This window comes from Pararge aegeria, chromosome 17 (genome assembly GCF_905163445.1).
Source record: "Pararge aegeria chromosome 17, ilParAegt1.1, whole genome shotgun sequence".
Classification (NCBI taxonomy): Eukaryota; Metazoa; Arthropoda; class Insecta; order Lepidoptera; family Nymphalidae; genus Pararge; species Pararge aegeria.
In genome coordinates, this window is record NC_053196.1 from 5,549,567 (window position 1) to 5,573,688 (window position 24,122).

Sequence of the window (24,122 nt, forward strand, 5' to 3'; positions counted from 1 at the left end):
TATCGCAAATAAGAATGACGTTTTATAACGTTTTATTATAGTGCGCTGTAAAATATTGTAGTGTTTTATAACTTTAAACATACTTATAGTGGTTTTGAAATAACAGTCATAATAAATAGTGATAAATTCAAAATGTTTTATACAAAGAAGAAAACAATAATATTTTTACGTATTAGGGAAAGTCAATACAATTTTTTTTTTTTTTTTTTTTCATCAATATTAGCTTCTGTAGCAAGACATGTAGCGTTCTATTACGACAGTAGGCTACATGAGTAGGGATTTAGGTTAATATAATTACCATACCCTTAACAGCTTAGTCCGCGAGATTTTAATTGCATGTATTAAAAACGCATAGTTACTGCGAAAAGTTAGAGGTGCATGCAGGGAATAGACCTCGGTGCCGCCGCAAGAGAGGCCGAAACACTAACCACAAGGCTATCACCGCTTCCGGTTATCGTTGCTGACGAAATTGTTGATGATGGAAAAAGTAACTGCTAAATTTCGTGCCGCGTTCTTCTCGGTAGAGTCACTACAAATCGACAGACTTGACCTTTCAAAAGTCCTTAAAGAGTGCTAGAGCCTACTTGAAATAAATTAACTGATTAATGTAAACGTAATTAAACTAATTAACGTAACGTAACGTAACGTAACCTAACCTAACTTGAAGCGGTGATAGCTCAGTGTGCTGTGTGGAGGACTTCGACTTTCGGGGGGCCGAGTTCTAATTCTCTAAATTTTGTAAGTTATGTGCGTTTTAAGCAATAAAAATATCACTTGCTTCAACGGTGAAGGAAATCATCGTGAGGAAACCTGCATGTCTGAGAGTTCTCCATAATGTTCTCAAAGGTGTGTGGAGGCCACCAATCCGGACTTGGCCAGCGTGGTGGACTACGGCCTTAACACGTTCATTGTAAAGGGGCACCCGTGCCCGGTAATGGGTTGATATAATAATGATGAACGTAACAGGGCATAAACGAAAGTTTTAGTAAAAAAACAACAAAAAAATGATTGAACCACATTTATAACATCGTGATTGTTCGGCCCAGCCGCTCTTATCCTACGCATGATAACATAATTATTGTTAAATTGTAAAAGATTGATATTGAAAAAGATTTCACGAAAAAAAATCCCAAAAAAAAAACGTTGACCGAACTACATCTTTTTTGCCCAGAGCACACTTGAATCGGGACGGTAAAAGACACATCAAATATAAAAAAATGACCTACATTTAATAATTGTGTAATTATATAGAATATGTTAAATATTTTATATTAGGTAATATGCCATCAATTTTGCGATCCTAAGCTATTAAAAAACCTAGATATTAATATTGCCTCTTTAAAATCCTAGATGGCTAATGTTGAAATTGGATCTTATAAAAAATTCAAAGCAAGTACCTATAGTAGTAGAAAATTAGCGTTTTATTTCCCGTACACATTTTAACTACTAGTCTAGTCTTTTTACTTAAAAACAGTTCTATTTAGCAAACACAGCTTCACCAAAAACACGCGCTGGCGATGCCTTTGCAAAAGCTAGTTCTGTTCTGTAAGCTATGGGAACAAGAATTTAATATGAAATAAATGAGGTTAAAACCTCTTTGGTACTCGTAAGTATGCATTGCAGTGTGGACCGCTGGTGAATTTAATGCTTACAAAGCCAGTGGAAGATTTCTGGGCCTTAAATTAAAAGCCTTTAGTGTTAGTTTGCATAAATTAATTTACTAACAATTGTTACAATTATTTATTGTAAAGTCAACATCTCCTGAGAATTTTCCAGTTTCGGAGCGAAACGTGCCTAGAGGGTACATTAGGTCTCCGAGGATCTCAATGCGCTTTGGTTTTTTTTTTAATACAGCAGAACAAGCCTAACAGTTATTCATTGTAAAGTCAACATCTCCTGAGGTTGCTCCGGTTTCGGAGCGAAACGTGCGTAGAGGGTACATTGCCGAGGATCTGTTTGGTGTGGAGTATACAGATTGAAGAAATTATAAATTACACCATTCAGATTCTCCTGCTGTTCGCGGAGTATAGCAAATTAAGCTTAATTTTCGTAATATATATACAAAGGAAGGCCTGCTTCTATCCAATATTTATATACATATATTTTTTTAATAAGTACTAGACAGGCTTGCGCTTGACAACTACCAAGCTTGATGTAAAGCAATGGTGCGGTCTAAGTTGGGGCGCGCTTGCCTAGAAAATGCCTATTCACTCTTGCCTTAATTCAAGTTGTATGTGTTCCAAACCATAGCGGTAGGTATAAATGAGAAACGTAGACAAAAAGCGCTTCTTGCGCGTTGCCTGTATGCCAACCACGTAAGGATGCCACCGGCGTCTCGCTGTTCTGTAAAATTCAAATTCAAATTCAAAATTTCTCTATTCACGTAGGCCTATCACAGGCACTTATGAAGCGTTCATACATACATGTTTACATAATTGTAAGGGGATGGTGATAACTTCGTTCGCCAACTTAAACCTATAGCTACGAGGGTTCCAAACGCGCCCTGGTCTAAGAAGAGCCCACAACAAATTTAGCCGGGTAATTTTATTTTTTTGTTGTCACCATCTCACAGTAAATTTATTTAGCTATGAAGCTGAAGCAATTCACACCCAAGCTTTTTATCGTTTAAGTAATCCTTAATATTATAATAGGAAAAAACTGTGAAAGAATGGTGCTCTGAATCTATTACGGCACGGTTGTTTTATTACGGCATGTATTTAATTCCGGATATAGTTCTCTTATACTATCTTAAAATAAATTACTATCTTAAAATAAATTACTGTCTTAAAATTAATTAAAAACAAAACAAACGTCAAGTAATAATTAAAAAATTTATTGCATTTTATGTTTACCGCTCAGAATAAAAAACATACAGAACCCTCATTCAGCCTTCGTTGCATTATTATTATTATTTTTCGAGATTTACTCTTACGCCCGTGTACAAAATAAATACATATAATTTACCAAGACAACATTAATACACTTACTTAGGTACATATAGATTAATACACTTAAATTTACATTAAATAAATACAAATTTGGATTACCGACTGTGGTTCCTACCTTTTTTATCCTTAGAAACAGTGGAATTTACATAACATGTATATTATCTGCAACATTTATATTCTTTAAAGTCTTCAAGGTTCTAATAAAAAACCTTTAAATAAACTGATTAAAATTGTATTGTGCTTTAATATATTAAGGTGTTGAGGTGCATTACGTATGTGTGCCGATTAGTTTTCAAATATGATAACAATGAATGCTTACATAGTTAATCTATCGGTTGGTTTTACATACTTAATTTCAACGTCATCTCTTAATAATCCTACTAATATTATTAATGTGAAAGCTGTGCTGTAACAGTAGTAGTAGTAGGTGTAATATATAAATTTAAAATTAAAAAACCCTCCGACTTTCAATAAAGTGTAAATTATTCTACAATTCAAGACCTTTCATTTGATACTTTTACTAAGGGAGTTGAAGATTTCGCGGAGGCGGCCAGCTTGGACCGATTTTTATCAAACACGGCTATGAACGTCTAATTCATCTTTCAAACAAAAAGAACTAAATCAAAATCGGTTCATCCTTTCGGGAAATACGATGCCACAGACGGACAGCCACACACATACATACACGCCAATCTTATAGCACCCCGTCGTTTTTGCGTCGAAGGTTAAATATATAAATAGAACCTAAGCCGAAAACAAAGGGAACCGAAAATAACATACAACCGAAAAAAAAAACATATCATTAGTAATTTATATCTTTATCCTTCATATGTATATCATAGCTTAGCTTATCGTACAACTAATACTAGGCATGAAATATAAATAATTATACGGTTATTAAATCTCAATCAAAGTCTCGGCACCATAACGAGCGCGCGCCATAGCGCTAAAATGGTGGTGAAAATTTAGATTCAGAAATTCAGATTTATTCAATACAAATAATTCGAAAAGGGTCTCCAAATGTCCCAATAAAACCTATATTAACAACAAAGGGTATAAAAAAAATTAGGAGAAGCGATTTATCTTTTTATATTTTTAAAATACGAGACCAGTTTCCAGTGGGTTATCATAGCTTAGCTTATCGTAGAACTACCATTAGGCATAAAATACAAACAATACAGCGAATATCAGCTCTCAATCAACGTCTCAACCACTTTGCGAGCATTCGTCACAGTGCTATATAAATGGAAAAACAAATAGAGTAGTAAGCCCACGCAAATGATAAAGAATAAAACACAAAAACAAACAATGCACTCCGAAATATAAATCCTTATTCTCTCCGCGCGACTGACTCTACTCCTCGGGATGTCCACGCTCGAGTAAGTCCACATTGGATTAGGGTCCGTACGTGCTCTGGAAAAGAAAAGAAATTCACTGAGGTAAAATCGAAATGTAGCTACAAGATCGTTGCAAAGAAATAAGGCTCCAACTGACATGAACAAATTAATTTCTGTAAATGAAAGAGAATGATATAAATTCTCATAATCCAACTATGAGAATTTATTTGGCTAATAGTTATAGCACTTAATATATAATTCATATAATTAAAAGTAATTAGTAACTAATGTAATTATTGTAACATATTTTGTAAATTTACCTATTGCCGTATAAAGTGTGCCAAATGGGTACAGACATTTGGGCTAAGATATAAACTATTATGTATAAAAGTAAGTGAAAATATAAGTTGTATAAAAATTCAAACACATACAAATATCAGATACAGCGAAGTTAAATATAACTCATCACGAAATTTTCGCTAAATAAATAATCACGAACTAATCTAAAACTGGTTGTAAACAGGTTTATTCTCGAGCTCGACGTGGTATCAAATGAACTTTTTATGAAGAGTATATTTTTTGCTAAGTTGGAACAAACATGGGGAAATGAAGAGGAAAACTTTGTTAGTTAGGATTATGGTTTGAGAGTTGGACTTTCTAGTTAGAGAAATTTTAGAAAATAATTCAATTACTTTTGTTATACAAATATGCTTGTAATGAGTTATATTTAGTTGTTTTTCAATATGTAGGACAGTTACTGTTAGTCGAGCTAGCTGCAGAATCATCATTTTAACGTTTCACATTACATTGTTGTATTCATATTTTGAAGCGGCACTAAGAATAGGACCTGTGCATAATTTATTCATTCAAGCGGTGATAAGATTTTTGTCATTTTAAACAAGTTATTTTAATTTGAACGCGTGACCTTGAAGACTAATATTTTGCAACTAGTTGAAGAACTGCTGACGAGTATTTTAAGAAACTTTATAGTTTTATTACTGGTTAGTTCTATTTAAAACCAGTATACACAGAAATAGTTTGAAACGTGGTCCCTTATTATAGACTCCGAGTCGCTCAGCGGGTCATGAACTATGTTCGGAGTATAGAAATCAGGAGATCCGTAAAGGAACCAAAAAACAGAAAAATTCAAACTGTTAATGAACGGGGCGGGGCACATAGCTCGAAAAACCGATGGAGGCTTGGGTCATAGATGTTGGAATGGTGATACTGCACCGTGCCGGTAAAAACAGCATTGGCAGACCCCGGACTAGTTGAACAGACGACATCAAACGAGTAGCAAAGACCGTGGAATTTGGTACTCACTACTTAAGACCTGCTTCCAGTAGTGATCGGTTGATATGTTGATGATGATGCTGACAGCAATTAACTTTTGTTAATATACTTGTAACTCGAAAAACGTACATATTAAAGTAGCCGAGAATAAAAAATAACATATAATTACCATCTTATAAAAAATCCTTAATGTAAAGTTCCGTTTCCTTAAAATCATTAAAAAAAACCACTTAATTTAACTCTTTGAATTACGTCTTGCTGAGTAGAAGAATAACTCACACGTATGTCTGCTCTTTATTTGTGGCACACGTCACTTTAGGTGTATTAGTTTAATTTGTATTACATTCACGATTCAGGTTTTATACAATTCTGCTACATCCACTCGGATGAGACGTACGGCCGCTTGCGCAGTGTGATTGGCAATGACATCCTTATACCATATTATTATGTTTACTACAATTCTTTCATGATACTGTGCACTATATTTGTTTAGTGCTACGTGTGTTTATGCTTGCAATGTCTTGTATGCGAAGCGACTGATAAGAATATGAAATTTATTGTTTTATTTAATTATATAGCAGAGCATTGTACCTAAGTATCTGCGTTAGCTGTAAATTACTTTGACAAATTGCCATTGCAAATAAATGTAATTATAATAATAATGTTTTCAATGCCATCTATTTACGTAAGGGGTTACGTAGGTAGGTGTTTTGTTTTATTTAATCAGGCTTTCTGTCTGGTTGCATTTATGCTGCAATTCAGTATATTTGGAATTATTATTATATCTCCCATTGGCTTTGACATGTCCCTACTATTAAATTGTACTGTCCTAAGGTACTCTTTTTGTATTATTTCGCATTAATAATCCCATCAAAAACTTGAATGTGAAAATTTGAGCCAAGTGCATAATACTAATATTATGCGTAGTTGTTGAAAATGCAGACAAAAGAGAGAGATCTAAATGTGTGCGAAGTTCTTTTAATGATCCTGAAATTTATTTATAAGCAAATAAAAACTTTGACAAATTGCCTTAAGCAAAGAAAAAAAAATTGAATATTTTTTGTTTCTTCATGCTACAGTCGAATTATTTATACATACTTAGGATTACTTGTAGTTTAGATTCGTTTTCTAACCAGCCAACCAAATTTTTATGGAAGCGATAGTTGACAACATAGAAACAAATAGAATAGTCTTTGAAAGATATCATTGAGGTAAAAAAAAAAAAAATACTTAAATATGACAAACAAAAAAGAAGAAAAAAATACAATAGTTCATTACTAGCCTTTAGGTATTATGAAATAAGTAAGACAAATATGTAGGTAATTAAAAGGAATGTAAAAGTATCAATAAGTGTGATAGGTAAGAATGTATGCAGAAAATCTAATCTGCACTTCAATGTAGATGATACACAAAACAGAACAAATAGAAGATAAGTTGATTAGCCAAGTTTTAGAGAAAAGTAGCCAAGTCCTGTGCTTCAAAAATTCGATTTGATGAAAATCACGTTCCTTTATTCTGTTGCGCGTAATTGCGTGAAAAACAATCAAACACTGTTGTATTTATAAATTTCTAGATACTGATTTTCAAAAATCCTTCGTATAAAAAGTGCCTTCTTAAAGATTTCGTTTTTCTAGTTCTTACGAACCCCACGATATGAATATGTAGTATAAGTATGATAACTTTAAAAAACGTATGTTATCTATTACTGAATTGATATTGCTGCACGTTGTAAGTCAGAATTTGGCTGTATGTCATTGTTTTTGTATATAGATTTTACTTATTTATTTATTTAAACAAACTACACTTGTTCGAGTTAAGGAAAAAAAGATAATGAATTTAATTTCGTGTCACAGTAATATCGTAAAGTGAGTAAATAAATAAACTTTTATATAGCTGTAACTGTTCATATGTACCAGATATTTTATTAAATTGACTAGCTTATGCCCGCAACTTTGTCCGTGTTTGTTTAGCTTTTTAAAGAATAGCGAAGGAACAGTTTATTTTCACATTCTTAAAATTTTGCCATGTCTATCTCTAAGATACAAGGTATATCTGTGTGAATTTCAATATGATCGGTTTAAGAAGGTATCCAAGAAAATGTAGAAATTTTCTTGGTTATTTGCAGTCATTTGTTATAGGGAATAAAAGTATTCGCTAAAATAAAATAATAATATGTAAATATGAAAAGCCAATCGCAAATCATTTGCGCAATGTTTACGTTATTGAAGGTTATTTTATTCGATATTGGACAGATTATGGATTCGTCAGATTCATGATTAGGCAGATACGGGATTAAACAGATTCGCTAGTCGGAAAAGCTTTTTTTTATGGTGATAAATTTAGTTTTTTCCATTATCATTTTCTTTACGAGTCGACGGCCCCTCAAACACGGGCATATATTGAAATACTATCTGTACTTAAAATCATAGGTTTACTGTTTATATTTGGCACTACCACTACCACACTGCTTCCCATAATTTATGCGGACGAAGTCATATCTAATATATAATACAACCTTTCCAATAAAAAAATATTTATTAAAATAGTTTGAGAATAGACAGAGTTTATCTTTCATCGCTTATCCTGCGTTTTTCGAATAAAAAAATACTAAAATGTTAACCCTGAGTATCAGCTACAGCATGAGGTATCTTTGCATCGTTCGAGTCTCATACAAGACTGAAATAGTCGTATAAAAAAACCAGCGGCACCATTTCATGAACATTGGCTGTTATTGAAGCATAATTTTAATTATTTCTGGAAAACTAGTCATTAATTAAATAAGAATTAGTACCACATTCGTTAAAATGCTAATCTGTATATATAAAATTTAAAGTCCTGACTGATTGATGAAAGAAGAAGTAGCCCATGCAGAGGCGTAGCTTCCGCCGTATCAATAATACGGGGCCCTCGGGCTACAGAGGCCCCTAACGTATGTTTGGAAAAATTATTCGAATGTTACAAAAATTAATAAGTGACATTGTTTACTCAATCTCGAGATTCCCGGGGGAAAAGCATATAAATATTTTTTACAATAAAGACTGATGTACAACTAAAGAGCAAGAAATTAATATTTTCTTCAGCATTTTGAATCGGTGCTAAGTAAAATGTTAAAAATTACTTGAACAAAGATTTTTTGACTTTGACTTTGACTTAATCAAGTAATATTTATTTTAAATCAATGCAAGCTGTTCTGTATTTTTTTTTAAGAATTGCTTACCCTCATTTGGGCCCCAAAACTAATTTTGATACAGGGCCCGTCCAAGGCACGCTACGCCACTGAGCCCGTGTCTCTTGGGCTCTTTCTTTTCAATTGACTCTGTGCCAAATCAAGTTAATTAGTTGTTTATTTAGGGCGTAAACGAAGCAAACAAACAACACACTTTCGCATTATAATTTTAGTAAGATGTCTTACTGCTATGCGGATGCGTGATCTATTAAAGAAGACTTCAGGAAACGCATGGAAGCATTTGAGATGTGTTAGCCATTAGTTGGACTCGCAAAGTATACAATGAGGAAGTTCTGCGACGCGTCAACCGACGGCGTGAACTTTTGCACACCATCGTCGGGGCACGTGCTAAGGCACGAGAGATACGAGTATGTTATGAGCTCCTTAAACTTATTATGATGGGAAAAGTTGCAGGAAGAAGAGGCGTTGGTCGCAGAAAAAAGTCCTGGCTTCGTAACATCAGAAAGTGGACTGGAATTGCGAGTGCAGCAGAATTATTTCGTCTCGCGAAAGATAGACACGAATTTACGAAGCTGACTGCCAACCTTCGCTAGTCGGAGAGGCATCGCAAAAATAAGTAGAAGGTGTTTTAAATATGTTAATTGAAGAGAAACTAAGACGCATTTATTACAAAGGTTTAACTAGTAGCGGAATTTTTGTCTCACTTCAATTGAGTATCTTGATTCATTCTTTTAGAAACATTTTTAGGAGATCAACTTCAGGAAACGTACAATGTTGATAGAACCCGCATGTTAACAAGCTTTTGTTTTTGTGTAAGTGATTGGCTCGAATAAAGCCTGCCCGAACCAGAAGCTTTTCCAGGCATTTTGTGTATGACTTTTTATTCGTTTGTTCCAACCATGCCACATAGTAACTAACCGTATGACTTCACTTCAATTTTTACTGAAATATTCATGAACAGTATACTCGTAAGATTGGATTTGAAATACCTTCTAATAGAAGAACAAAAAAGTAAAAGTAAAAAAGTAAAAGTTTAGTTTTAAAAGTTCTGGGTGGTTTTGCCAATCACTCTAGTGCAATTTATCAATTCAACTTTGTTTCAACAACTCTGGAGTAAATAAAGTGAATCTGTGAAACCTGTTGTCAAAGATTGACGTTTAAGGTTTAAAGGTTTTGTTATATAAATTCATTGACATCTATTATGCCTACTGTAGCATTGACTTTATATGTTACTACTGTAATCTTATATCTTTAAACGAGCAATTCTTGTATATATATATATAATTGGAATCTCGGAATCGGCTCCAACGATTTTCATGAAATTTAGTATACAGGGGGTTTCGGGGGCGATAAATCGATCTAGCTAGGACTAATTTTAGAAAATGTCATTTTATTTGTGTTTTCCCGTATTAACCGATTTGGTGCAGACGAAGTTGCACGGGTCAGCTAGTATGGTATAAATTGCAATTTTTAAAGAAAAAACATTTCCTGCCAAAACACTCGCCAGGTTTCATGACTTGTGACGTCATAGGAAAATTAGAGCTTTAGTAAGTCCTTGTCCTATAGCTAAAGATTATTGGTTTTGGTACCGATAATAAAAACAGATTTTAGTTTAAGTTTTATATAGATGTCATAATTTTGAATTCGTCGTTTCCCCTGTCATGGTCCGCCTTCGCTCGATTTTGCAGATTTATTTATTGAAAATAAATACCAATATCACTTCTAATATAGAAGTAAATATGTTTAGCATAAAACATGAATCAGTATATAAATACAATATTATTTACTCACGAAAAAAGGAAGTTAGTTGAGTAGGTACGGAAAGGGTTCTCGCTTCACCTTCGGAGAACTCCGCTCGGAGTTGTTTATTGATCGATGTCAGAGGAAGCGAAGTGCGACACCTGAAGTACGGCTAAATAAATGGAGAGTATAACTCTGATTCCCATATGGCCTTCGCTTGCTATGACTTGTTTAAAGGCTCCTTGAAAAGTGTCGGTCTCATATACAAATGATATTCAATGAAAATGTGGGAGAGATATTCTTACTCGTAACTATTAGTTATCGCGAACAAAAACGAGAGAAATGCACAGTAAGAAATATTTCAATCACGTAAAATTCTTGCAGTTGTGACGAATTTAATAAATCTCATGTTCATGAGTTTTTTATAAATTTCAAGGTTCAGATTATGCAATCGTTAGTAATAAGAATCTAAATACATCTAATATATGTAGATTCATATTGAATTTAATATGAATCTATATAACATTTTTCCCCTCCCAGGTCAATTTTAAAGTTAGTTAAATATGTAGATAGTGGTTACCATTGATCTGGTCTGATTATGATAAGAGCTAAGCGAAGGCATTGGGGTTTTTTTAAAATAAATAAATAGCAAGCAAACGAGCAAGCGGGTAGCCTGGGGTACCTGTAGCTTTAGTACAAGATTTGCTCTCTCGCAATCGCGGAGACGTTTTTTCATATCAAACTCTGTATCATCAAAGTAAATTGGACTTAATTTCACTAATCTTAGTGTCTTAGTAGTCTTTCACAACGAATGAACCGATTTGGCTTAAATTCGGCAAAGATACCTACAATGTAGTCTGGAATAGCTCATAGGCTTCTTTTTATCCCGGAAGAGGATACAGCTTCTGCAGGATAGCATCGCTATTTTTTCCTCATTTGTCTTTCAAAATCCGCGCAACAGAGTTTTAGATTGACTTGGTTTTTTGGATAGGCATAATTGAAATGTTATAAAGCTTTTAAATTGTGTCGCTGTCCCTGTCATTCAGATTTCATATATTTTAAAAATTTTGACGTCCGAAGTCCAAAACAGTTTTTTATTTAATTTTTGTCTGTCTGTCTGTCTGTCTGCCCGGGCATCACGCGAAAAGTATTGAACGAATTTAAATAAAATCTGGTATAGTGGTAGCTGTATTCCGGGTCAACATATAGGATACCTTTTATCCCGATAAACAATTAGTTTCCTCCGGGAAACGGGATTAAAAATTTTATCAATTTTACTTCATAGCTCCGTTAAATTTAAACCGATGTTAATAATTATTTCCAAAATATTAATTGCAAAAATCCTGCTCTTATATATAAATTTTAGCTTTTGTGCATGTATGAAGTGCACGCCACTGTATCATATCACTATTCTAGCTTCTCGATTGACTCATACACGGACGAAGTCGCGAGGGTCCGCTAGTTAATAATATTAGTAAAGTTATTTTATAAAACTTAACATTAAGAGGTTGTTATATACTCATAACTTATTCTATACTCATTATAAATTTAAATTATTTTCATATTGGTAACACTTCAGGATACAACTATAATATTATGTAAAGGAGCAGGCTAATTCAGTCTTATTACTTTTTGTTATCTTTTTCATACAATGTTTAAAGAAATAAGGACACGGTAAAAAATATAACCATGAGATACACAGCTGAAGTATTTGATAACCCAAATAATTGAGCATTCGTGAAATGGAGCAAAGATTTTGTTACTGCAATATCTCGAATGGCCGGAATCATGTTGTGGAAAACGTTTAAAAACAGGACTAAAACCAATGTTGATAGACTGCATAGAAAGGGAACTAACTATAATGAATTTTAATTCCAACAAACAAAGCTTTGTATCGCACAAACAAAAATTTGCTCCGCTTCACGATTCCGCTTCTATTTCCTATCTGTATATTCCGTTACGTAACATTTTTCTATCTGTGCACTATCGTTGTAAAATCCGCAGCAATATTCACTTTTGAAGGCAGAGTTTGGATTCATACCCCACTACACAACATGTTGGGGTAAATCACACAAATAGGGCCAGACGGCTTCCAGATGCGCCCCTTAGTTATTATGCGCTGTTTGAAATTGCGTCTTACACCTTCGGCATATGAGTTTTTATTGTTTGAAGGGTTATTTGTTTAAGTATTTGGAAAAAAATTGTACATGAATGAACGCAGGCCGCTTGTAACAGGGCATTTTGCCGACAGTTCCTGCGCGATTAATAGCTCGAAAGAGTAGTGGAGTGTTTTTTTATCGTAATATAAGGTGCGATTGTAGGTTTCATACAAGATATCGCAGAGGGGCAAAGCAGGTGGGTGTTTCTTTAACCTTTTGGGTATGCACAGGATGTCTTGGCAGGTTTCCTTGACATGTGCGCCTTTGAAGTTTTTATTTGGTTGAATCGTTTTGTGGTCGTGGTTGAATTCAAGTTTTATTTGCTGTGGACTTTAGTTGTGTGTTTCTTATAATGTGTTTTATTTAGTTTAAATTTTTTAAATAGCCTTTATTTAAGGACTAATACTTTGTGGTCGTTGATAATGTTACTATGATTGTGCGATGTAAGTGCGGTTTGCGATAGCGGTGAGTGAAAAGTGAGATATTAATTCGGAGACAATTAGTAAAGTCGAGTATAACGTTGGCGTGGCGTGGTTGGTTGGCGTGCTTTGAAGGAAGAGACAAATTCCACATTCTATAGAATTATATATGAAGACGCGTACACTACCTATCATAGTGCCGTGGTCTCGATCGTGTCCTGTTCGTAACCTTAAATGGCTGAACTAAAGTGCGTCAAGAGTGGCTGTAAATTTAAATATAAGCCCACGGTGACATATCTATTCTCGACACGTCATAAGGTCTCGTAGAGCCACGTTTAGCCTGGCCTAGAAATAAACTTTTTAAAAAACCTATCAAAATCTGTACAATGTAAACATAAAATAGTTTTCTTAAAGTTGTTCTTATATATACGTAAATGCTGTTTTAATGACTATTTAAAAAAAAAAATTTAGGAGTTGTGCTTTTCAAGATAAACTAGAGTTAATAGAATTTTAATTTAAGGAACGTATTTGAGAATATTCTCAGTAACTAAATGGATAATAGACAATTTAGTATCTTTTGTCGCTTATTGAATAAAAAAACGCATTAATTTTTAAGGTATTGTGGGAAGGGGGATGATGGGTTCAATCGTTTTTAAAACGTAAGAACGGTTTAAAAAGAATAATTATGTTTATAATTCGAATAAAATATAATTGCAGTTCGTTTGATGTTATTCCTTTCGGCTCTATCTTAACGAATGTAATACTACAGCCCGTTTTAGCGATGAAGAACAAGGCAATGCTCATTATATAACTCCAAAAGTAGGGATACATCCGTTAACCAATAGTTAAAACCTAAGAGTTGGATTAACTTTTTTTCTATAGGCATCTCCTAAATATTAGGCATTTGTTTTAGGCTATTCGTGATAGCGGGCATAAGATACAAGTTCAAATACTAAGTTTAAGAACGTACAGAATCAGTTTACACGAATATTGAAGTATGAAAAACCACTCCACTTCAGTAGTGTTTCTCGAACATGTGGCTAGTCACTTATTTTCATTTAGCAGTTGACAGTAATTATTTTATCTCTAATGTTCTAAACTTAGTGAGTTAGCAACATTTTGCGGGTGTGAATCGAGATGTGCTCGGGGCGTTTTCTCTGTTTTTGGACACAATGCACTGCATATAATAATGGCTGAATTAGGATTCCGTAAGTTCTTAATTCTGTGGATTTAATGAATGAATGGAGAATAAATGAATAAACTTTTTTTCCCATGCAGATAAAAATAGAAAATAAGAATACATGGAGCTACATAAAGGGTACACAATTTGGTGGCCTTATCGGTATATAGCGATCTCTTTCCGACAAGGGCTTAAAAATTTGCTGCACTTAATATTCGATTCGATTCCCACAACTGGAAACTGTTTGTGTGATGAACATTAATGTTTTTCAGTGTCTGGGTGTATATCTGTATGTTATAAGTATTTATGTAGGTACAGGTGTATCAGTCATCTTAGTACCCAAAATACAAGCATCATTTACTCTTGTATTTACTTTGTATTGTTGTAGTAGATTTATTTTATTTATTAATATAGCTAAAAACATAAGTTATCTAAATTTAAACACAAATTACTCATTTGATGTTGGTTCATATAAGTATATATACTATACCTAAGGTTAAAAAAATGTATTGAATTATTGGAGATATCGAACCATTTTCCTCAACGAATAACAGCAAATCGCTCGCATTCAGTGTAATACCTCAGTAAACAGACAATGTAGTTTGATATCTTTGCAAACAGTTTACCAAACTATTTTTCGATCTTTTGTTCTTGGTAATACTTACTTAGGTTTAGTCGATTTCGATAAATGAATATAATTTCAAGTAAAGTATATTTCAGTTTTGAAATAAATTGACAACCCTAACTGGAGTTCGTTGACCTTAACTAATTGCATCACATCGCATATATTGTGCGAGAAAATTATTGTTTTCTAGCATTTTTTTTGGCGCCATAGTAAACCTTTATCTCATTTGAGCTTTACTGCAACACAGGTTAAGTTTATGGTTGTCACCGCGTAATTCTAAATGTTTTATCAGTTGCGGAACTAAATTATTTGATTATCACGATAATCTAAATGCTCCGTAAGTATAGAAATCCCTTGCTAAGCAACTTTGAAATTTTGAATAGGTGTAGAAATTCATTTAGTTTTTTGAAAAATACAATTAATCATAATATAAAGACCGCATTTGTTTTCATTCAGACACCATATTATTACGATAACGGGTGTAAACAGTGGACACTCAACTCAGTGGTCAAATTAATGAAAATTATAATTACGAAGCTGTACGACTTAGCCGCTTTACAAAAAATAAGTTCTGTGGCTCAAGCCTTGGTCAAGTGGAAGTGGCTAGTGGCGGAGACGTGGCTCAGTAGAAAACCAAGTTGTACTAAGAAACGCTAAATACCGTTGTAGCGTTAAATACCAAACAAGAGTGGTTATGCCATTTTTTAGCTCTTAGTGTGGCGTTAGAGTTATGAAGCTCTAGCTCTTCAAAATATATACAATGTTGTTAAATACCTTAACCTATAATATATACCTTTTGCTGTAGCTGTGTCCTTGACGCTAATAATCGGCTGAAAGTGATCGTTATGTAGCGATAAGGCCGACAGATTATACACGCTGTGTTGTGCTTCTTTGTTTAGTGTTCAAATAAAAAGTATTATTTCATTAATTAAACTTGTTTCTTTTTTATATTCCCCTTCACTGCGATCTCATTTAGTGATTAGGCGTGGTGACTGCAAAAACTTCTGTTGATAGAGGTCTTTAGTCCAGCTATAAGCATTGTTGATAATGATTCAGTAAAGATGGTAGCGGCCTAACCTGTTAGAGGTAAGGTATATTTAAACAGCATCATTCTGGAACGTTAATCGGCTTGGTGGCACGTCTTTGTCGGTACGGGAGGGTGGTTACTAGCTATGGTTGAACCAGACCAGACAAAAAAAATATCCAAATTTGCTCGTGCCGGGATCCAACCTGGGGCCTTCCATTTATAAAGCTACAGCGCTCACCATTGCCCTGGGAAGGTTGTGTGTGTGTGTATATTTTGGGTATAAGTGACCAACATTTTCTTTTTTACAGAATGGTACCCGAATCTACGATGGCATTCGAAACGGAAGCACTCCCATCCACGAAGATAACAGCGCAAGAACTACACAATGTACTATCAAAAATATTCCTGACTAGCAATCAAAGAACTGAAAATGGTACGGATGAAGAATTTCCGAATGGGGATTTTAATTTGGATAACGGTGATATGAAGAGAATGCTCATTGAATATGCTTACAGAGGTAGTAATATATCATATTACAGGCCGTCTAACTAGTCAATTTATACTATACTATAAGAAGATTGCTACTTCTTTCGTATTATATTTTAGCAGAAAGGTGTATCAAACAACTTTAGTTATTAGTATTTAGTGCTATACGAACGTTTTTAACTAAAAATAATAGCTTTAAAATATTTAGCTGAAGTCTAATTTAATGAAATCGCTCTAATACATAATGTTATATTTCGTACTGACATAAAATATTTTGTTTCAACATGCTATACTTATTATTTAGCTAAAATATAAAAGTTAAAACTCTCTAACTTGTCAGAGTCAAAAATATGTTGCAAAACGTCATACAATATATTGTCCAACATTGTGTATAGGAATATGGAATTTTGAATTATATAAAAAGTAGTAATAATAATTTCGAAGCACTTTAATGATATTGTATATCTTACGAACTATATACTCAATTAATTTTAAGTAATGCATATGCAAATAGATCAATTATATTTAGTTAGCAAGCAATAAATACCAAAGATAAGCAATTTATTCATAAGGTGATAGTTGAAATATGATGCTCATAGAAAAATATTTGTTATTATTTTATACTTGATTATATTATGTTACGGAAACTTTTAATACCTATAAGTATATTGTCGTGTTTAAATAATTGTGGCAGTTATTTATATACAGCGGACGATAATTTCCGATTTTTGAAGTTATACTTCTTTTGGCGCGTTAGGGAAAAATGATGAGAATAAATTCGCAGACCGTCACAAACAACCGACACCGTGAAGTTAGCTATACGGTTTGACAGTACACTTTCAATTGTCAAAGTCTGCGGGCACATTCCGGTGATTCAATTGATGCAATTGTACATAAATCTTAAATCTTAATGTTGGTTGTTTGATAATGAGTCTATTAGTATTCCAAATTTATTCATGTTAATATTTTTTCGTGATATTTAAATAAACTTTCTTTAACTAACTAAATAACTAACTGATATTGCGTTATAATAAAACTATCAATGTATTAAATACCTTTTCTACAAACGTAGAATAAGGCAAAAGATGAAATTTTTATCTCGTTACGCTAAAGGAGTATAACTTCTAACCCGTGTACATAAGTACACACACGTTTTTTTTTTTTTTATGTTCATTTTTACTGTCCTCCCAACTCATCTGGGATTAAACGAGCTATTCATATGGACTCTCGAAGTTAAGGTCAATTAATGAAGTTAAATGTGTCACGATTTAAATATCATAATGAACAATCTGTACGGTGCAATCCTTTAACAGATCTTCCATTATGTTCTCTCGAAGCACGTTTCGCTCTGACTCCGGAGCATCCTCAGGATTGACTTTACAATGAATAATTGCTAAAACATTATAGAAAATTAAGCTGTTCGTTCTATATGACGCAATTCCCCAAAATTAGGTTTCAGTTCATTAAAGATTCATCTGATTAATATTTTTAAGAATTACACCCCTACCCTAAACGACTTCCTCATTTGAGTGCGTTTGGCGACTTGGGATATGGATGTTAAATTTTTAAACCTGCGAGTATGTGTACGCGGTTTTTAAAAATGTAATGAAACGATAAAATGTAGAGACATCTGTAATCACTATTATTTATTTAATGCCAAAGTAAAAGTTCTAGTAAATAATTTAAATTAAAATATGTAACAATAATATATATAATATGTAAAATGTAATCTAGACATGTAATAAGTATTAATAGTGAATAAATAATTGCTATTGAATGTAAGTTGTGTATTTCTTTACTTATGTAATGCTCTGCAAGAAGTTCCCGTCGTCCGTTGATAAAGATATTTACATATCTATAAAAACACCTCTTTTGTAAAAATAATAAGACCATGTGATATGGTATGGCAATACCATAAGAGGGGGGGGCTCCCTTATGGTCTTACCGCAGTAAAACCAAGGGGGACTAATTAGAACAGCTACAATCGACGACTTCAGGATTTATTAACATCCTCCAGAAATCATGGTCTCATTCATGACTCACTTATACAGATTCGAGCTTGCCAATATTTATCATTTATTTGAAGGAGGCCTAGTTTATAAGCACTTGTTCGTAAACGCCAAGTCAGTCTGTTTGTTGTGACTTGGTTCGGAAGGCAGATTCCACCGAGAAGAGCCGGCAATAAATTCAGCAGATTGCTCTTTTACTACATCATTTTACAGTTTACAATGAGAAAATATATTTATTATAAATTTTCTATCTTGTGAGACATGAGAGTGGAGCCTGCTTCCAAGCAGCCTTGTCGTGAACCATATGGAATATTATATTTTGTAGTAAAATATATAAAAAATCGAAACTTTTTGTATTCAGCTTGTACAATTTTAGGTGATAGCTTTAAAAATAGATCATTTTTAGAATATACTTTGTCAGAGGGTATTTTATAGACGTTCTCGCATAGGATTTCGCCATTGTTCTTTAATTTGCTCACTTACTCACCAAATAATCGTCATACATTATCAATTTAAACTCCGTAGGTCCGGTTAGTATTTTTTCAGAATAGCAATTTCAAACACAAAGGAAGTGCCTGTCTGTAATTTATACTTTATTTGTACTTATTTAAGGCGACAGCCTTTACAAGCGACCCTGTTCTTTTGGGCTCGTCTAACTAGGATAGCCTTTTTATTCATCAGTTCCTTAATAATATCTGCAAACAATCACGTTGATCTTTTGCTCCATTGCTGCGTGAATGAAATACAAACCATTTTACGTATATGATATTTCAAAATAATTAGAGTTGGCGCTGCTTGTATTCATAAGAATATCTTAAACAGCATTCATTGTATCTAGAGCAAAGCTTCGCTTATCAAGAAATCATACACGAATATAATAATATATAAACACGCAAAGCATTATTACATAAATCGCGATGCAATATATTATTATTTATATGTAGAATCGCTTTTTATAGGACAGTTTATTATAGAGTGAAGCTTTGAGCGCGAGTCAGTGATTGATACGTTACTTAAATTATTACTTTTTTTTTACTTAAATTACACGACAGACGCAGCTTTTAATTAAATACAAAAAGCAGATATATCTGTGTGTATTTATTACAAATATAATATTAATATGCCATATTTAATACTATTTGTAATAAATAATTATCGTTAGTATAAATATAATTATGGATATATCCATTATTATGGTTATATTAGCGATTATTGACACCCGTATTAACAAACATTACTTTTGAGTTTCTTCAGTGTGGATTCACCAACTGATTATTAATTAAGGTCATTTTTATTATGACACATAATGTTTGTTAATAAGGGTGTTATTTCATGAAGAAATTTAAAGGGGACAAAATGAAACAGTAATCCTTTCTTATTATAATATTTTATTAGTATAATTGAAACATAATTAAGGTACTTTAATAATTACCCTGGGATGGGGAAATAAGAGTAAACGAAATTCTAAGACGAATTTATTACATTAAATTAAATATCAATACTTTCATTCGTTTAACACATATAACTATTTCGATATTGACTAGTTATGACTAGAACACCCTTGCGGGCCACCTGTTGATTCGAATATTTGATACACAACATCAATTTTACACCGATATATCTTAATCGCTACGCCAGAGCCCCGACTTTAGGAATAGAAAAGTTCTTTGTTTAGGGAGATCACATCGATTGACATTAAATAAACCACAGTAGTGAGGAACGTCCAAGAGTGAAGACTGAAGCAGGATTATTTCTTGGTGGGGTCTGGGCCAAGCATTGCTCAGGCCATCGCCATCTCGTCTATGCCGCGGAGAAGACGCATACGCAGTCGGGAAAACATCGGGTGCTCGGCCACCCCGCGGCAGTGCAGGAATCTCAGCGTCTCCTGAGCGCACACTAAGAAGCCGAGCTGCTCCGGATCCATGTCCACAGGCACCGAGTCCAGCAGCGGGTCGTCGTTCTCGTCACCGTAAGCGTACTGGGTGTCGCTGTCACTCGTGTTGTCAAACAAGTCCGCCGGGATGTTGTCGTTCTCGATTCCCACTGAACAAATGCGCCCAAATAAACGCTTCAGTGCTTGACGCTTCTCAGCGTTATCAGGATCATTCATAAGCGGCACGCTGCGGGAACGCTTGCGGCGCCGCTGACGCTTCAGATACCGCTCAGGCTCATTGTCGCGTTCACGTTTGCGCTTGCTCGTCATGGTTGCTCACAGTTTGCCCGCCGGCGTCGGGATACGGACTGCGAATGAGCTTTTCACAGGGAGCTGAAGGGTCTCGATGCGATTACACTAGTTGCTATCCATCCCACTCGCACTCTAGTGCGCAACCGCGCGGGGAAGTGGGACGGCGCAGCCAGCTGCACTGGGAACAGCTGGGCGAGCAGATGCAGGGTGCGGGGCACGCACGCTTTGTTTGATAAAGTTTATTCGGGAAAATAAAACTGTTAGCCGCGATTGCGCGAGGCGCGGGGCGAGGTCGCGCGGGGCGAGCGGACTAGCCCGGACGACAGCTGCGTCGCATCTGCCGGTTCAGGTGAATTCCAACTGTCTCAAGGTGCCGACACTGAGTAATTAGGTGTGGCGAGGTACTGTAACTAGGCGAGCGTAAACAAAGCGAATCCCTCAGCCTCCCGCCCCGGGGGTTGATACGGAAAACGCCGGCCGACTAGCGAGTTGCGAACGTAATTTACGTGCAAAAATAAAACCTGGCCGAGTTCATTGTTTTACGCTCCGGCTCGTATGGAAACTAATAGCTATCTGCGTAAATTGTAAAAATCAATACTCAGGTTTATGTAGTACCGGGAAACGAGCTGCCAGCCTCGGTACCTAGCGTTATGTACTGTACAGTGTACATAGCTCTATCGCCTTGCGGCACTTCATAATCCGCTTCAAAGTGTGTTATGGACAGACGCTGCAGGGTTCCAATGAACGAGCGTCTTAGACGTATTGAACTACAATGTTAAACTAGCTATGTTCACAATTTCGAATGGGCAAATATGTAGCATTCATCGTTATACTATATTGATGTATAGGAATCTTTCATGTTTAATTGAATGAATACACTTTTATTAAAAATGCAAAAAACAGAAAAACAATAGTAATGGCAGCGTTGTCTTTAATTGTATTGTTTTCTATTCATTGTAGGTTACAGAAAACTTTATCCAAATTGATTCAGCAATTGTGTATAAATCGTTTAGATATGCACACACAAATATATAACGATTTGTGTATCTGTTTGTTGGCTTCGGCCGTGGCAAGTTACCACCCGATTAGTATGTGCCGTCAAGTGTTTGAGCGTTCCGGTACGGTGCGGCGTAGAAACCGATTAGGGCTTTAGGTTTAATGTACCTGCCATACCATTAACGGGGTAGGACGCTACCATCATAGACTGCATCATTGCTTATCACTAGAAAAAAAAAAAAAACTAACTCTTTATTCTTATTATAAATTTGAATACCCATTCCATGACAATGTGATTGTTTAAAAAACACGCCAAAAGAATGGTAGTTTTACAATGTTGGTTTATTCCTTAAAGTATTTAATTAAAACTAAATCTCCCTCACTTAAAAACCGAAGGCTTTTATAAAATCTTTCAATCGCCATTTAACCTCTTTATTAATGTTGGATCCGTTCTTAGAGGATACGTACACCCCAATCGGAACTTACCTTTAAATTGTTGTCTCTGAACTTTGAAAAGCTTTAGAATTATATAGACCTTTTCCCTTATTTTGCAATTACATTAAATTTTAATGATAAAAAAAAAGTCACACCCACATTTTTCACATCACTACATGCAAGTATGGGTATGTTTGCTACATATTTTCCTGGATAAATCAATTTGCGGCGGCACGTCTTTGTTGGTAGGATGTAAACTAGCCACCGAACCAAACAAAGCTTTCTAAGAATTTAAAAATTTCTTATTATTCTCGTGGCTATTTCATAAGTAACTTATCAAATAGGCACTGTTTGCCATTGTTTGTTTAAGAGTTACATGCAATTTAATACCACTGGCTCTAACGGTGAAGGAAAACATTGCGAGGAAACCTGCATGCCTGTGACTTCTCCATGCGTTTTAAAAGTCGTGTAAATTCTACCAAACTGCACTTGGCCAGCGTGGTGGACTACGTTCTAACCCTTCTCATTCTAAGAGTAGACACGTGTCTGTAGTGGACTGGCAGTGGGTTTATGATTATGATGATTACATTGTGTATAGAATCTTCGCACAATTCAGCTATGTCAAATGTCTGACCCCTCATTGACTTGTCTGCCTCTCATAATATTTTCAAAGGCGTGTGAAGTCCACCAATCTAAACTTGGCCAGCGTGGTGAACTACGGCCTTAACCCTCCTCATTCTAAGAGGAGCCTCGTGCCTTTAGTGGACCGGTAATATGTCGATATTGACGATGACATGCCGACGATTGGCGGGGTGGGCAGCGACCCTGCTTTCTGAGTCCAAGGCTGTGTGTTCGATTCCCAGAACTGGACAATGTTTGTGTGATGAACATGAATGTTTTTCAGTGTCTGTGCATGAGTATTTTTATGTAAATATATATATATAATAAGTATTTATGTATAGTACTCATAAAAATATTTATCCGAAACCTTAGTACCCATAACGCAAGCTACGCTTACTTTGGGGCTAGATGGCGATGTATTTATTGTATAGTGTACTTATACTTGTACATAATAATGTACAATATAATCACGACGCTGCAATGCTCGTTACATTGAAGCATCGTGGAAGGTCTAAGCTCCAAAACCCTCAATATCTTCTTTGGATATCAATAGTCGGAGGATGAAGTTTATAAACGTATATTTCAACTCCCGGCTAGCATCTGGGACGAAGAGCTCGAAGTACAAGTACCTCTGAGATCGATATCCGTTCGAGACAAGTTTTCTCTATGGTATACAACTTGGTATATAACTTTCCGTGTCCCTTCACAGCTCAAGTATTAGTCTAACTCGCTCACGAATTATTGGTTCATGACGCAGCAGTGTAAATCGAATGTTGGATGATACATTCGTGTTCATATCTACATCTTGTACTAATACTCGTATATAAAGCTGAAGAGTTTGTTTGTTTGTTTACTTGAACACGATGATCTGAGGAACTACTGGTCCGATTAAAAAAATAATCCGTGTTGGATATTCTATTTATCGAGGAAGGCAATATGTCATCACGCTAAGACCAAAACGAGCATAGCACCAATGAAGAATGTTTCCAAATTTTGCTTTTGAGAGCTTCCGCTGCGTTTGCAGCGTAAATGGTTAGTTTCCAAATTTCATGACAAAGTTTTTCCTCTTTGATCATCATCATCATCATTTCAACCAATTCACGTCCACTGCTGGACATAGATCTATTGTAAGGAGTTCCATAATCCACGGTCCTGGCCCGCTTGCCTCCAGCGACACCCAGTGACACGCCTGATGTGATTTGCCCACCCCATTGGAGGCCGACCTACGCTGCGTTTACCGTTGCACCATTAAAAGTTCTAAAAAAAAGTCCGCATGTCGAATTTTAAGGATATTACACGTGGACGAAGGCGTATATAAACATAACCCAGTAGACGGCCGAGTGGCGCAGTGGGCAGCGACCCTGCTTTTTGAGTCCAAGGTCGTGGGTTCGATTCCCACAACTGGAAAATGTTTGTGTGATGAACATGAATGTTTTTCAGTGTCTGGGTGTTTATCTGTATATTATAAGTATTTA

General features: G+C 35.0%; 1 protein-coding gene and 1 long non-coding RNA gene across 2 annotated transcripts; both read right to left on the reverse strand.

The window, feature by feature from the left end:
• Window positions 1–3,747: 3,747 nt before the first annotated feature.
• On the reverse strand, window positions 3,748–6,066 carry LOC120631310. The gene is made up of 2 exons (XR_005659053.1): window positions 5,748–6,066; window positions 3,748–4,361 (listed from the first exon to the last, which is right to left on the reverse strand). It is a non-coding gene; the product is annotated as an uncharacterized LOC120631310 (long non-coding RNA).
• Window positions 6,067–19,872: 13,806 nt separating this feature from the next.
• On the reverse strand, window positions 19,873–20,907 carry LOC120631047. Its single transcript, XM_039900444.1, has one exon. The coding sequence runs from the start codon at window positions 20,611–20,613 to the stop codon at window positions 20,191–20,193; it is 423 nt and encodes a 140-aa protein (XP_039756378.1). The 5' UTR covers window positions 20,614–20,907; the 3' UTR covers window positions 19,873–20,190.
• Between the last annotated feature and the right edge of the window lie 3,215 nt (window positions 20,908–24,122).

Bases quoted from the DNA above. Each gene is read 5' to 3' on its own strand.
- LOC120631047 (XM_039900444.1), bottom strand. From the start codon at position 20,613: ATGACGAGCAAGCGCAAACGTGAACGCGACAATGAGCCTGAGCGGTAT.